This window comes from Apium graveolens, chromosome 9 (genome assembly GCF_009905375.1).
Source record: "Apium graveolens cultivar Ventura chromosome 9, ASM990537v1, whole genome shotgun sequence".
Classification (NCBI taxonomy): Eukaryota; Viridiplantae; Streptophyta; class Magnoliopsida; order Apiales; family Apiaceae; genus Apium; species Apium graveolens.
In genome coordinates this window covers 50146953-50163301 of record NC_133655.1, presented here as the reverse complement: position 1 = coordinate 50163301, position 16349 = coordinate 50146953, and the positions used below count along the sequence as shown (strand labels likewise).

At 32.1% G+C, this 16349-nt stretch overlaps 1 protein-coding gene across 1 annotated transcript; it reads right to left on the bottom strand.

The window, feature by feature from the left end:
• Window positions 1-2637: 2637 nt before the first annotated feature.
• Window positions 2638-14485, bottom strand: LOC141687254 (vesicle transport protein GOT1). Its single transcript, XM_074492461.1, has 7 exons — window positions 14311-14485; window positions 13975-14053; window positions 11391-11482; window positions 11190-11270; window positions 4044-4141; window positions 3886-3961; window positions 2638-3016 (listed from the first exon to the last, which is right to left on the bottom strand). The coding sequence occupies exons 2-7, from the start codon at window positions 14000-14002 to the stop codon at window positions 2987-2989; spliced, it is 405 nt and encodes a 134-aa protein (XP_074348562.1). The 5' UTR covers window positions 14003-14053; window positions 14311-14485; the 3' UTR covers window positions 2638-2986.
• Between the last annotated feature and the right edge of the window lie 1864 nt (window positions 14486-16349).

Genomic DNA, 16349 nt, shown 5'->3' with positions numbered 1-16349 from the left:
TAAGGAAGACAGTTGATTTACAGGAAGAGAAGATCGAGACAAACATAAGAAGAGATATGCATGAAGAAGGAATTGTATGAAGAATAAAATACTTGGAAGAAAAGATATCTGATTGATATATTTTAGGAAGCAGAATTATATTTCATATCAATTAGCGATTATCTTGTAACTGTGTAGTATATAAACACAGACATAGGGTTTACACTATAAGTGTTATCATTATCGAGAAGATTATTATTGTAACCCTAGCCGCTCTCGTGATATTTGTTCATCACTGAGAGAGGATAGTTCCATACTGTAACAGAGTTTATTGTTTTGAATAAAGTTTGTTTTCTGTTACTTGAGTTATTAAAGTTCGATTTGATTGTGATATACACTGTATTCACCCCCCTCTACAGTGTGTGTGACCTAACAGATACATATATAAGAAAAAACATGACAAAAAGTGTTATTTCATGAATTACAATAGAAAACTGAAATTTTACTTTTCAGCAACACACACGTATATTACGTGTTTGATTAAAAACTTAAAAGACATACTAGCATATTGGTATAGTAGTGTGAGAACTAATAGGTAGACTATGGTTCGATTCCCGCCAATAACACTGTTTTAATTATAGATGATACAGGGGCAAATTCGTCATTTTACTGTGAAGCAAAAGTCTCACTATTTTTATCCCCATATTCGGGTCATTTTCTAGAGTTTTTTATGCATCATGCAATTATAATATTCTTAGTTGTTTTCTTATTTGTAAATATTGTACAATGCCTAACGTATATCAAATACAATTTGATTATTTATCGCTGTGTATAATTTTCATACAAAACATTACCAAATTCCACAACGTTTCTAATATAGCTCATTAAGCAAAATATATATATTCTTGTCGTGTTGTATAGTTTTTATTTAATGAATGAATATAAACAGGGTAATTAGTGTGCGTTTAAAACGAACGTTTAAACTTAATTTGTAGAATGTCGTTAGTATATTTACAAAGAAAAAGCTAAAAATTAACATATATGTTGAATACACGGTTGACCAAAAATTTTGAATTTATTTAAATAAACTATATGTACTGATCTATATTATTACTGAGTTCAAAACTAACTTACAATTAACTTACTCAGAATGACTTTCAATCAAAATATACAATAATGTAAAATTTACCCTAATGTTAATGTAAAATTTGATTTTAATGAAAAATGTTAGTTTTTGAAATTCAACGTATGTATTTATGAAAAAATGTTAGTTTTTTAAACGTAGTTTTTTATTTAAAATTCTGTTAACATAGTAAGATTAAGTTATATGTCTGTGTGTGTCAGCATATAAATTATTGCAAGTTACATTTCTTAGTAAATTACGATTATTTCAATTATTTATATGCTAAATATCTGATTTATGTACATGTATAATCATTATTAACATCTAGTGAGGCAATTTATTACTTAAATAACATGCATTTATAATTATTCAAAAATTAAAATTACATAATAAATTGCAATAATTTATATATAATATTCTCACTCCATACATAGTTTTTACGCAACCGAGTATCAATCATGGTTGTAACATAAAAATAAATTATAAATTGTAAAGACTTATTATTGATATTCATGAATTTTTTTCAAGAATTCGAAAGAAAAATTGTAATTATGTCGTTATTAAAATCGTTTTTAAGTTTCTTTCATTACGACTCTAATATTTCTTATTATAATAATTTGATAACATTGTATAATATTCTCCTAAAATTAAATATTTTCAGTTTGATAAAGTTTTATAAATATCAGTTCCCACTTGAGATATATACTTAGATATATCTAACTTAGAGGCATATTATGTTTTATTATATATACTTAGATATACTCCCACTTGAGATGCGTATTACGTATCAGGAATTTTGTTAATAAGAAGTCGGTACAAATAGGGGTGAGCAACGGATTAGAACAGGACCGAACCGTACTTGAACCGAAAGAACCGAGAACAGAAATAGGAATATTGCAAGAACCGGATCGGACCCATTTATATGTAAGAACCGAACCGGAACCGAACCGTAAGTTTTGGTTCGGTTTCGAACCGAATTTATATATTATTTCATATTTATTTATTTTGCATAATATTTTATATTCTAACTTTTTAAATTTTAAGTAGTTTTAATTATTTATTAAGGGTAACTTACTAAAAGAAGATTTTTATTAATGGTGAGTCATTTCGAATTCAATTACTTTCTATTTAAGAAAAAAATATTTATAAAAATATTCAAAACTCCATATATATTTAAAGAAACAAGCAATACAACTAAAATCATATTTTTAAAAAAAATGATTATAATATTATAAATAAATAAACATAATACGTAATATATATACCTATATTTATATATATATATATATTTGTATTTATTCATTTATATACTGTTCGATTCGATTCTTACGGTTCTAATATGTTAAGAACCGAACGGAGAACTGAAATTTCTAGAAAACAAGAATCAAACCGGACCCAAATTAGTTAAAAACCAAATCGGAACCTTAATTTTTGATCGGTTCATTTCTCCGTTCTGAACCGGGAAATGCTCACTCTCAGTTACAAATTACAAAATACTTCATTCACTATGCATGTTCGGTGTAATACTCGGGGGCTAAATGTTTAATCCACCGCCTATAATTGGCCAAAAAACAAGACTGGTTATTTTAGTCAAGTTTCATTTACAAAACAGATTAAACTTGTCCCACAGCCTACACAAGTGTATACGCCACAGATTTTACACAGCAGGGATAAAAACTATCAAGTGAGGGCATTACAACATTCAGATTTAGAGCATAAGTAGCTTCAGTTCTTAAAGCATAAATGTGAGGTGGAATCCCCTCTTCGAAACATATTCAAGTGTAGTTGGACATTTCCAAAATATGGTGGCTTCAGTAAGTAGTGAATAGTTGGCTGACTATAATCCTTAGGTTTGAGAATAGAGAATCCAAAATGAACTGAATATCAGCCAGACCTCCTTAAACGATCGAGTACCTGCAATTGAAACAGATTAAGATTTTCAGTGACTAAAAATTTCTCCATGGAACAGCTATTAAACTATAATCTCATGAGGTTTCCCCAGATCCTACACCACTAATGTTAGGTGACCTAACTACCCGACCTCGAACAAAAACTTCAAACCAAGGACATGCGCTTAACTGTGAAGCGCCTTTTTATCCTTCACACGACCAAAAAAAGAACAGGAAGTTCGCTAAAACTAGTAAATCATCTACTGGTAGAAAAGTTCAGTGGCAATTTTACCAATTTACCGACAAAAACAGAAACCAGTTAATCCGCCCAAGGCAAAGGACAACTGTTAATCTGTAATACATGTTTTTTTTATTGTCTAGAAGAAATGGGGTCATAATAAGCTAGCACATATATTAAAAATTTGTTCAAAAAGATCAAACTTAACGCTTGCATATGTCTGTCTACCAATATAGTACAGCTAGTGCAATTGTATTAAATATTGTGCTTAATTTGTTGGTCTACTACTCAACTTGTAGCAAATGAGAGGATGTCGCAACAAAGTGTCAATTGCTGGTTTCATATCAGGAAACTTGAAAGATATCAAACGTCACCTCCTCAGGAATAGAAGAGGCAAGTCAAGAAGTTAGGGTAGGTACCTATCATCATTCTTCACCATCATATATTCTATTTTCTCTACTAAACCAAAAGTTAGTTAAGAGGGAAGGAAATCAGTACAGCATGTTCTATTTAATTTTTAAGACAATAAAAAAAATTGTTCCTGTTCAAATGCAATCTTGAAATCTAAAGGAAGAGCAACATGAACAGAGTTATACTACTAGATTGCAGGAAAGTTGGATATGCATACCAAAGAACGAAGTAAGACAACAACTTACTGTAACAGGAAATTGAAGAATCAATCCCAAAACTGGAATCTGATATAGGAACACTTTGACCGAGGACCAAAAACCTCTAAGAGAAAAATCAGAGAACTTTAGACATACTTGTACAAAATATTAATTATCAAGTTGGAAAGGTTTTAGTAGATACTAACCCGAATATTACAACAAAGGCATAAATTTCAAAGATTATACCAACTATTGGCCACCGAAAAAATATGAAGAAGAGCCCAAGAAGGAAGCAAACAGAACCCTGCATCGTAGGGAGGGGAAGAATATCAGATGGCATCTGGCATCTACTGCAGTTACACTTATTCTTAGAACATAATGAATAGGCATGTTAACACTTGATGCGCCTGGAGTTACTAGAAAAGGAGTAGAACGTATGAAATAATAAGCAAATTCTAGAGTCATGGTACATATATACTTGCACAGCCAGAAAGCCTTCTGTGCGTAGTTTCAGCTATCTTGTTTCTACTTTGTTCATAAGTTTGAATTCCCCAAAACTGAAAACAAGCCAAACAAAAAAAATTTACATGTTATGTTCAAGTGCAATGATCAATAACAGGCTGAGAGTAGTCTTCACTCAGGAACTCTGGATTCTTATGTATCACATCGTATCCTCCCATTCTTACTGACTTTGACAACCTACAAGCAGACACTTGTTTTCCACTTTCTACTCTTGGCGCAACTTCTCACACAACACTACAGAGTCACAGACTCACAATAATAGTCTCTCCTCTCTCTCCTCGTGATTTCGACAAATAAAAAAATTTATATTCTCCCAGAACATTGACTGCTAGCTTTTTCTGATTGGTTAGTTTGATAAATTTAACAGTAACAAATATATGGAAGTTTTTTTATAGATCAGAAAACTAGTGCACGATTGTGAGTTGTAAGTATTGTTAGGAAGCATGAAAATGTGAGCAAAATCAGTATATTTTTAAAAGTTTCCAAACAGGGTCCTTTCTGGGAACACTCGAAACACTAAAATCAGAAGCCTTCTCTTTTAGGTCAAACACTATATATCTTCTAATACTTGTGCTTCCGAGGATAAAGACCAGATGTTTCGAGCAAACAACACTATTCTCATTTCTTGCGAGAATTGTTGATTAACAGGCACAGAAAAAAGATATCAGACCTATGTGAAACAAGGCACATCATCAAATGCAAGAGAAAAGGAAAAGGTCCTTTATTAATACTAACCTTCACTCCTAAAACTTAAAATTATTCTTGAACATGCAGCACTTGTATGACAATTTAATATACATTCGAGAAGAATTTCAGTACAATTTTGTGGTTGATGGGCAGAACATGAAAACTCTTCACTATCTCGGACACGGTAGAAAAACTACTACATATACCAACCAGTGTATCTACTGCTCCTGCTACTACAACCCATGATCAAGCATGTATGATACAACTTCTTTTAAGATGAAAATATCACTATCATTAACACTTTCTGGAGATCAACAATTATAGGTGCAAATAACCTCACAAATCTTGGTAAACTAGATCATCAAATAGAGGTTCATTCTATATTTCTAGTTCTCTTCCACCGTAAAATAGTTGCACAAAGTTCTTGATAAACTAGATAATCAGATAGAGGTTCATTCTATATTTCCTTATAATTATATCACCACACATAATGCATGGTCAGAAATATTCTCAATTCAGGGCTCCTCTGTTTTTGAGAATCACTATATGGTTGTCAGCTCTAAAGAAGGAGAAGGAAAAACTGATAAAGTGAGACAATCAAGTAAAAGCTAGTATCAAGCAATTTGGGGTTATTGGCTCATATATACAATATAAGTTATCAAGTTTGGCCATTCGTCAGTCCAACTAAATTATCACTAAATCACTAGTCTACATACTAAAAATCACTAAATATAAAAATAAATTATGTTTTAACAATTTAGCTGCTATCACTAAATTACATATAAGAAATCACTAAATTACTGGCAATCACTAAATTACATAATCCTGATGTAGAGAACCATTATTTAAAAATTATAAATACATAATTATTTCATTTTTCATCATATATAATTACAAATTTTAATTACTAAATTAAAAACGAAGTTGTACAATTTTTTTATTTAAAAAATAATTAAAATTTTTTGAAAGAGTTTAAAGTGGTTCAATAGTAGAATCATAGAAAATCACACCTATCCAAAATTATTCTACAGTAGAATCAAATTTAAAATGAACTTTTTTTCAAATTTCAATTGTTAAACTTTTTATTATATTCAAATATAATTATTATTCTAAATTAGCAAAAAAAATTATATTTTTTGAGATAAAATTTTACAATTTTTGATGAAATTCTATAATAGAATTAAGGATTCTCTAAGGTTCTCTATATAAGAGGGTTCTCTCTTGAAGAAAGGGCTGTGTATATATATATATATATATATTTGTTTGTGTGTGACAAAAATAATACATAACCGGATCCTGATTTTATCTTATTAAATTTTGAAAAGACGCAACCCTTTCCATGAAATTCTGTACTCTAGGCATGTAGCCAGCCTTGCTTCTGTGATCTAACCTCAAATCGAAAGTTGGCTCTCGACTCTTTACGGTTCTAGTTAGATGAGGATTACTGAGCTGAGCTCAAGATCAGAGAGTCAAAATTTATATAAATCTGTATAAAGTAAAATCCCACGTGCATGACATGGCCGTCTACCGAATCAGCTATTTATTTTTGCTACTTTCCTAGGCATCCAAGTTTTATCGCATTCATATACTGACTACTGTCTGTTTGGATGCATGTACCTTAATTAGTTGCCTATCCTATTTAATACAAGTCATATCAACAGGTAAAATTCATCTATTTTATGTCAATATTCTCATTTTCAGTTACCGTATAGGTTATAGGTCAGGCTGGCAGGAGATATTAGAATTGTTGTTTACATATAAATCCCTGTTACCTTATAACAGTGATGATTTACATCCTCTCGTTATTTTCGGCATGAAAAGATACCACCATAAGGTACCACCATTTCTTTGAAGACATTTGTGCTCTTCAGTAATCAAATCAAGAATCTTTTCAGTTTTTGTTAAAGCTTTTCTATTTATTTTCAAGCTAAGGGACTTTACTGTGTTCAGGTTGATGCTCATGCTCATTCAACATAAAATTTCTATGGCGGAGTTGTCAGAAGGATTGGCGCGTTTGAATAGCTCAACTTAGTACTTTGCACTTTTATTGGCTTTGGAGAAGAATATGATGACACTGAACCGGAGACGATTGAAGAATTACTCTTAGATGTAAGTTGTTGACTGATACAAGAATGTGTCATTTTCTATGCTCTGCTTGCAGTGTTAATGATTTGATTTCTTTATAAAATGTAAATTATGGCCGTGTAAAACTAAGTGTTAAGTTCAAGTGTTCAGAGGAGTTTGTAGGCTTAGTAGATTTGCTTCTTTTGTGTTAATAGTTTATCTTGATGAGCACAAAATCACAGTCGGGGAGTGTTGTTATATTGTTCTTGAGGTTGAGGGAATTCAAGAGTGCTTAATTAACAAATATACTGTTTTTTTCGTATGATTTACTACTTGCAAGAAAATGTAGTTTCATGATCAAATTGACCAACGTCTTGTAAAATTGTTGTTATTGTTTGTACGTATGTGCATGAGTAATAATGTAATATGCAGACATACCCACACGCACACTTGTAAAGGTGAATCGGAAATATATAAGGAGACGATAGAAACTGAATGCAGTTGGGAGGATGGAGGTTAAACCCAAAAGTTGCATCGTAAACAATTTTTTATATATCAACTATATTGTTGTTCTAAACATTTAGTGTATAGCTATCAAAATCATAGTGCATCACTATCAAAATAATAGTGTATCACTATCAAAATCATAGTGAAAGCATTTAAAGGTTCAAGGGTCAAAAAAGATTGCTCCGAAGTAAATCGGAGGATTTTCATTAGCCGTAGTTAATGAGTATTATACGATGATGATACACAATTATATTTAAAATTGATATGTAAAATGTAGCCATTGATATAATTAAGTAGACTCAGATTAAAGTCTTAATAGAAATCAGTACAGAAAAATTCTTTACTAAAGAGGCATATATTCGTAATTGTGAACTAATGGCATCATGTACTTCTCTTTTTATTATCAATTTTTTGTTTTTGGTTATAATTTATTGAGTTTAATTTAGGAACTCTTGATGCCAATTTATGAATTATTGAAAGAAAGAACAAAATTATATTCTAAATTATTTATATTGATATATATTTTAGTAATATTTTTTATTAAAAATGCAAAGGAAAAAAAGGTTATTATTATCCTTATTATTTTTTTAATTATACTATAAAAAAATTTATGCTAGTAAATTTTTAACATTTTCAAAGTTAATAACCTAAATTAATTATCGAATGTGGATAGAATTTTGGGAATTATTTTGTAGGAAAAAGGAATCTAAAGTCACTATGGATCGATTTCCGATGAGGAAATCATGACAAAATATAACTATAATATAATTTTCATGAAAATTAAATTTAACGATGTATTTTTCTTTTGAATTGTTAATGCTACATGATTACCTTGAAAATGGTTTATCCAAACCATAAATTACTAAAAAATAATAATAGTTGTATTAAAGTATTTTCAAGAAACTACTAAAGTTTAAAGCTAAAATTTGAGGAGGATGGAATAAAATTGAACTCCAACAAATGATGTGCATGTTGCACTACAAAAAAAGTTGCAAGGAGATATTATAAATGAGAACTATTAAATTTTTAAAAATAAATATTTTTAATTGCCATTCATATTCTTAAAATTTCAAAGATATTCGTATATTATTTACATATTTTATTGACAATACCATTACAGGTTACAAGCTCAGTGTTATCGAGGGGAAGTAGAATCTGTGCGGAACCTGTGAGCAAACACGCATGATGTGTAGTGCAGAGAAGGGATGAAGGGATGCAAGCTTGGGTTAGTCCGAAGTTTTTTACTCAGTTTAACAACCCTTCTTCTCGTTCATGTGCTTTCATGATGATTTTTTAAAGCAAATCAGTCTGAATGTTATCACTGTTGTAGTCAACTATCATTTGTTGCCTAGGTCTAATTTTCATAGTCCTTTCATGCCGCGTAAGTGAACACAGCCATATCTGAAAACATGTATTTTGCATTGAGTCAACTCTCATAGGGTTATAATCTTTGTAAGTTGGAACAAATCGCTTCATGGCTCCCTTATTATATTTACTGCTAATAAGATATTTTGCTAAACAAATCTTGCTGGAACAAAAGGAGGTCAACAGCCTACAGATTGCTAAATAGTGATTCTTATATTTAGTTCACATATATTACTAAATTTCAGATATTTTGATTATACAAAGAAGTTTTTAGCTAAGGGATAAGCATGACCTATAGAAATATAGGAGTCCCGTTCACGATTCTTAGATATAGTTTGCACATATTACTAAATCGATGATATTTAGATTATATTAAGAAATTATCAGACCAATAGAAATATAAATATTTTGATTACACAAAGAAACTTTTAGTTAAGAAATAAGCATGACCACTAGAAACATAGGAGTCCCATTAACAATTCTTAGATAAAATTATCACATATTAATATATCGCTGATATTTTGATTATACAAAGAAAATTTTAGTTAAGAGATAAGCATGACCAATAGAAATATGGGAGTCCTGTTAGTGATTCTTAGATATAGTTCGCACATATTATTATATCGCTAATATTTGATTATACAAAAAAAAAATCAATTTAAAGATAAGCATGACCAATAGAAATATAGGAGTTCCTTTCGCAATTCTTAGATATAGTTTTCACATATTACTATATCGCTAATATTTTTATTATACAAAGTTTTTGGTTAAGAGAGAAGCATAAATAATACAAATATAGAAATCCCAGTCGTGATTCTTAGATAAAGTTCGTTTATATTACTATGTCGCTGATATTTTAATGATACAAAGAATTTTTTAGTAAAGAGGTAAGCATGACCAATAGAAATATAGAAGTCATGTTCGCAATTCTTAGATATAGTTCTGACATATTACTACACCGCTGGTATTTTGATTATACAAATAACTTTTTAATTAAAAATGAGCATGATGAGTACTAAAAGAGTCCTTTCACTCAAATTTTTTAATATACAAAATAGAATTACAACTATTTAACAAGTAAAATTTCACTATAGATGTATTATATCACACTACATAATACATTAATAAATAATTTTTTATTGAAAATCAACTATCTTTATCGTCAAAAAATGTAATTCACAACATGTTTTTGACAACTGCGCGGAGCGCGGGTTTTTCACCTAGTTTAGCAATAAAATAAAATAAAAATAAGAGAGTCAAGCTTAGTTGAACGTAACTCAAGCTTCAGCTGATTTAAATCAAGGATAAAACTTAGTTTCAGTCCTACAACTAATTAATGGGACACATTTTAAATAGACTACTTCACTAGCTTGATCTGGTGCTCATGTTTGCTAACATTCAGCTTGGTTAAAGTTGGACTTAAGTGGCACAAGTCCAAAGCAGCCATGTCAGAGATGTGATATACTACAATGGGGAATTCAAAAACCCTCAACAGTATGTGAATAGTTATGTCCGGAAAAAGAAAAAGCTCAACATTGGCACCTTCGTAAACTACACAGCGCCCTACACTTTTTCGTAATTAATTAAAATATATATATAATAGGGGGCTACTCCAATTGAAACCACTAAAAGAGAAACTAAATAAAAACTTAACTTTTAGAATGATAGGATCGGTAGTGGGGCCCAAGGGTGGGCCACGAGGATGGGCCTTGGTAGGGTTAGGTTGGGATCGGGGAGGGGCCTAGTGGGGCCTACTAGGGCCCATTGGGGTCTATTTTGCATGTCTGGAGCCTATCTAGGATTATGATTCGAGCCTTGGTGAGGCTTAGTGGGCCCGGGATTAATTTTGGGGGCCGGAAGTAGGCCCCGAATAGGTTATGTGATCTAGGGTGGGTGATGTCATATAGGGGTTGTTTCTCGTGGTTTCCATTTGAGTTTCGATTTTAGTGGTTTCTAATGGACCACTTGCCTATATATATATATATATATATATATATATATATATATATTCATATATTCTTCATAGGCAAATTATCTTGGTTGGGAATGGGATACACCATCCGCAATATTTCATTGCGGCAGCTGTATCCCATCCAACGATGTCTTCATATAATCTACTGGAAATTGCAGAGTTAGTGACACTTTCTGTTGTCCTAGAAACAAAACATATTGATACCAAGAAATCAACAATGAGTCTTATTCAGTACCTTGTAGTTTACTTTTTTTGTGAAGAGTTGCAAAGTCGAACGCCAACTCAGTAATAGCACTACACCAGCCAAGAAAAATATCTGATGGGAAAAAGGTAAGTTATTGCAGATTTAGACAGCCAACAGTTACAGTAAGATTCATTTAACAAGAATAATTCTCACAAACTTGATATCACATTTTTACAGTACATAATTACTTACATTTGCTAATGCTAACAACCCTCTATCAAAGAAAAGGACCACAGCAAGAAATGAAAAGAAGAATCCAAAGCCAATTAACCCAAATCCAATTTCTGCAAATTTAAGACAAATCATCAAACTTTATGAAATCACAGACAACCATCGGTATAAGAATAACAATAAACAGAGATAGTAAAAATGTTTAGTATTGATAGAAATGGGAAAAGATAGTTATGCACAAAGGGATTTAAATTATCCATCAAAGAAAAGAGTCCATGTTGACTGATAACCCTATCGTTATTCCTCGAATAAATTTTATGTCATCGACCGATGTGGCCCATCACAAGAAAAACGAAAACCAAGATTTGGGCACTGTCTCGGAGAGAGGCTCGGTGGGTATGAATACAAACCAAGTGGCTGCTACTTTTATGTCATCTTTCTCCAAGTCAATTTTAACTCCATCATCCTTTTATAGGGTTTAAATAATTTATGACCAGACTGCATGAGTTTCGTACATTTAATGTTCTGATTATCGTTTATTCATCATATAAATAACACCGAAAGTGCTAGATGTTCATCATGTAAAATCAATAAAAGATAATCTAACTAGTCTCCCATAAAGTTGTAAAACAACTGTACTCCTGATCAAGTCTCTAATTCTATGTCAATAGAGCAGACATATAATGGGCAAAGTCATTCTAACTTCAAGATAAGAAAACTTCTAAAAACAAAAGACTTGATATAGGGTGCGATCATTGATGAGAAGACTCTGAATAAGCAAACATTCAACTTGCGTAGCCTTCCAAAAATTAGTTGAACAAGCAGACATCAATCAGCAAACATCTGGATCAGCAGACTTATCTCTGATTCATGCCTTTTTGTCCACAAACTCTGCTAATATTTAGAAATCTTCTGCTGATAATTTAAAAACATAGAAGCTGGAGGAAACCTTTTCCGAGACAGAAAGCAAGGTTAAAGGATGCTCAGAAGAAACCTAAAGCCAACTTTACGTGAAGACTTTGTAAATAGAAACCAATTGCAGCAGATGCCAGAAACAAGAAATGCTTGTTTTTAAAAGCTCAAAAGAGAAGATGCTTTAAAGAATTCTAAATCGACTTGTTAACTGCTAAAAAATAAAAGAACAAAGAAAGTTTACAATTTAACTTGCCTGTTTAGGTAAGGTAACACTTGGTCTTAATGCTAGAACCGAGTACATACACGAGTTCTAGTATTAGTGTATTACATTGCAACTTATACATTTAAGACAATATTATTATCTGATCTATCAATTCTTATAAAAATTAAGGTGAGACTTGGTAGTTTAATATACCGACTGCAATATTTATCTCACCGATTTATAAACATCAACCCCTTGATGCAGGACAGGTATTAAAACGGGTAAAAAGGATAGATATTTGTGGATTAACCGCAAAAAAACCACACCTAAGGCGATCCAACCGAAGAAGAATCACTACCCTTAGGTTTCTCAACCGCAGAAAAGAAGTTTGTTAGGATCGCAACCCATAACAAGAGAGAACAATCTCAATTCAATAATAATCAATCAATTCTATATAATAAATCAGATTACAATTGTTTATATAAACTCCTTAAACTTGACCACCAAGTAAAATCTTCCTAATACAGGAAACAAATCCTTTTCTTATTCTCTACTATAATATAGAATATTCATACTAATCCTTATATATATGACACTATATATCAAATCACAATCAAATCTATTTCTAACTAAATATATAAAATAAATACAAATCAATATTCTTTCGTTCTGTATCACCCCTTCATCCCTAAAACAAATTTATTGTATGAAAATTGTTCTTGTTCTATTTATTTTCCAGATTATAAAATGTTCCCAATACTTGAATACTTGTTATTCTAAAATTTGGAGAATTTGAAACTTTAGTATTGTTTTCGTTTAAGTACATAAACAAGGATAACCATCAGATTTTCAGAATAACATAGAAAATAGGCTTTAAACTAGGATGTAAGTCAAAAGAATAAGACAGTTTTAAGGTAGAAGCTAGGTGATCAGGTTCTTAATTCAATACATTCTTGAAACAAGGTAAATGCACCAACAAAATGGAAGTCACCAAGGAATTTTTTCCCCGAAAAATGTAACATATTAACAGTAAGCCAGATGAAGGCAACTAATGTTTCAGCACCTCCCTTCATTAATCATCTTTCCTAATTCTAGTACTTTTTCAGTTTCTCTGGCACGGTAACCCCATCTTGTTTAACTACTATCATTTTTTAGTTTGTGGTAGCAGCACTGGTGCAATTTCGCTAGTGTCTATATCTAAACCCAAACAATACCATATGCATAAAATTTTAACATATTTAAAGTATAATTTATCCTGATTACTAAATGGGAGAGAGGGAGTATTATGTTCAATAACAGATGGGAGAATTATTTTTTGCAGCAGATAGATTTGAAAATGACAAGTAGTGGAAGATGCAAATAAAAGATTTTTCATAATAGGAATCTGAGCTCTAATAAGGCCAATAGTTGAGGAGAGGGGACTACTATACTCATTCTTCAACAAACATTACAAATGTACAATTATTAAAAATTCACATATCATCTTACTTTTCTGCTCAGTTAGTTGATATGCCATCTTTCTGCTCTAAAGGATCCTTGTCATCAGCAAGATGGGTGTTTCAAAAAACTACGAAATAGACATTTAACCATGAGAGAGAACTAACTGTGATATTAAATGCCAAAAACACACGTAGTGTATATGTATCAACTGAAAATGTACATGGGACAGATTATGATTGATTTATGAGAAAATAAATTAGCCTAATAATTTAGTAATTGGTGATTTCTTGTAACCAATTGTTAAAAGCCAACCAAATTTACAACCATTTCAGTGTCCCTTTATTCCGCATATTAGTAATTATTAGGGTACATGAAATCACTTACAGATAGATGTGTTTTGGTGGCGGCAGAGAGAACGTAGCCATTAACAAGTTATTCGGATTGCAGCAGAGCTTCCCCTGTCTTCGACTCTTACAATTTTCAAATCTACCCCACCCCCTGTTACATACAGTAGTGTGGTACATATACGGGGTCAGAGCGACTGCCAATACAATAGCTACATTCTAAACTAAAACTTACCCACCACATAGCTTTATAATAAAAATTGGTCCATTTTTCAAAAATCCCCCGTAAATCGTTCAAAAATCAGTCAAAAATATTTCTCCGATTTAACCGATTTCCGATAAATTGCCGATTAATCATCCGATTTTTTAAAAATCGTCCGATAAATCGTAAATCGGTACCTCAACCGAATAATTCCGATTTCCAAAATCTGTAACACTGCAGCACAAAGTAAAAATAATATAATACCAACTGTAATCGTAAATCTAAGTCATCCGCTTTCTCCCGATATAATAATAGGATGTAGGATGTAGTCAGTGTTTCGCTCCGTGGCATCGGAGTTTTATTTTTTAAATTTATTTTTATTTAAAACAATTTTTTAGTTCTAACAATTTTTGTGAAATAAATTAATAAACTATTTGAATGATAGTGAAGTAAACAAAAATTAGACATTTGATGATAATAAAATTGCAAAGGTGACATCTCTTATTTTTTTTTTTAATAAAGCACTTGCATATATTTAAATTTCTTTCAACGCAAGGTTACAAATAATATACTCCGGAGCAGGATGAACCCACTCCTGCAGACCTGACATAGAACATGCTGCCCTTGCTAACAAGTGGGCTACATGGTTCGCAGACCTATGAACAAACACAAGTAACACTTCCTCAAAGTGTTTAAGTCACTACATTCTTCAGCAATTGTGTCAAAATAAGAAACCCCCTAGACCCATTAACAGCCTCGACCAAAGTCTTAGCATCTGATTCAAACACAATTTTGTTAATCCTCCATTGCTTTGCCCAGGACAATGCTTCCTTGAGGCTCAAAGCCTCCGCTTCCCATGGCTGAAAACTTCCTCGCAGAACGTTACTTCGAGCCCGAATGAAATGCCCTCTGTCATCCCTAGCTATGCAGCCAATTCGCACAAGATTTTCTCCTTGTTGACACGCTGCATCAACGTTAATTTTAATCCATCCTTGTTGAGGTTTAACCCATCGTCTCGCTGCTCCCTGTACTTGAGTAGCTTGTTTTCTATTTTCCTCCATCGCCTTTTTCCAATCATTGAGCATATTATACGCCATAGTTTTAACCCCAAAGGCAGACATATTTATTCTATCCCAGAGCCATTTGTTTCTTCTAAACCACAAGCTTCAACAAATCAGGCCAAACATCACACATTGCTCCTTACTGCCATCACGAAACACTCGTTTGATAATCTCTGAAACATTATCATTTGGCCACACTTCGACCAGATGCTGCAACCCTACTGCATTCCATAATTCTAAAGCAAAAGTACACCCAAACAGAACATGCATTGCATCCTCGACGTACACTTGACACCAACCACATATTGGGTTTACATTTACATTTTTTCTTATCAATTCAGCAGCCGTAGGAATAACATTTCTGCAAACTCTCCATAACAAATTAAGCACCTTTCCAGGTAGCTTTAAGTTCCATAGTTTCCTCCAGAAGCTCGCATCAGCATAGTCCCTTTCGCTTTGAATTTTCCTATAGCAACTTTTAACTGAAAAATGTCTTTTCTCTTCGAATAACCAGAACCAGCTATCCTCCTTTTCTCTTGATGGAATAGGGATCTGTTGAATTAATCTGCTATCACGTTCATTACAGATATCGTGCACCACTTCCATATCCCACTCTTTTTGATTCTCTGTCATAAAGCCTCGAACGTGAATCTCTTTCAGCTCCTCAAGTAAATTAGTTGTAATGTAGCCATTAACAGGGCATGGCAACCATGGAACCTGCCACACCCTTGTACTATTCCCATTCCCTATTCTTCTTCTGCACCCCTGCTTCATACTATCTTGTGCTTCCATGATACCTCGCCATACGTAACTAGG

Excerpts from the sequence above, each read along its gene's own strand:
- LOC141687254 (XM_074492461.1), bottom strand. The coding sequence starts at position 14,002 with ATGGCATATCAACTAACTGAGCAGAAAA. Across the intron at positions 11,271-11,390 it reads GGTTGTTAGCATTAGCAAAT|ATATTTTTCTTGGCTGGTGT; the intron begins GTAAGTAATTAT and ends TTTTCCCATCAG. Across the intron at positions 3,962-4,043 it reads GCCTTTGTTGTAATATTCGG|AGGTTTTTGGTCCTCGGTCA; the intron begins GTTAGTATCTAC and ends TTTTTCTCTTAG.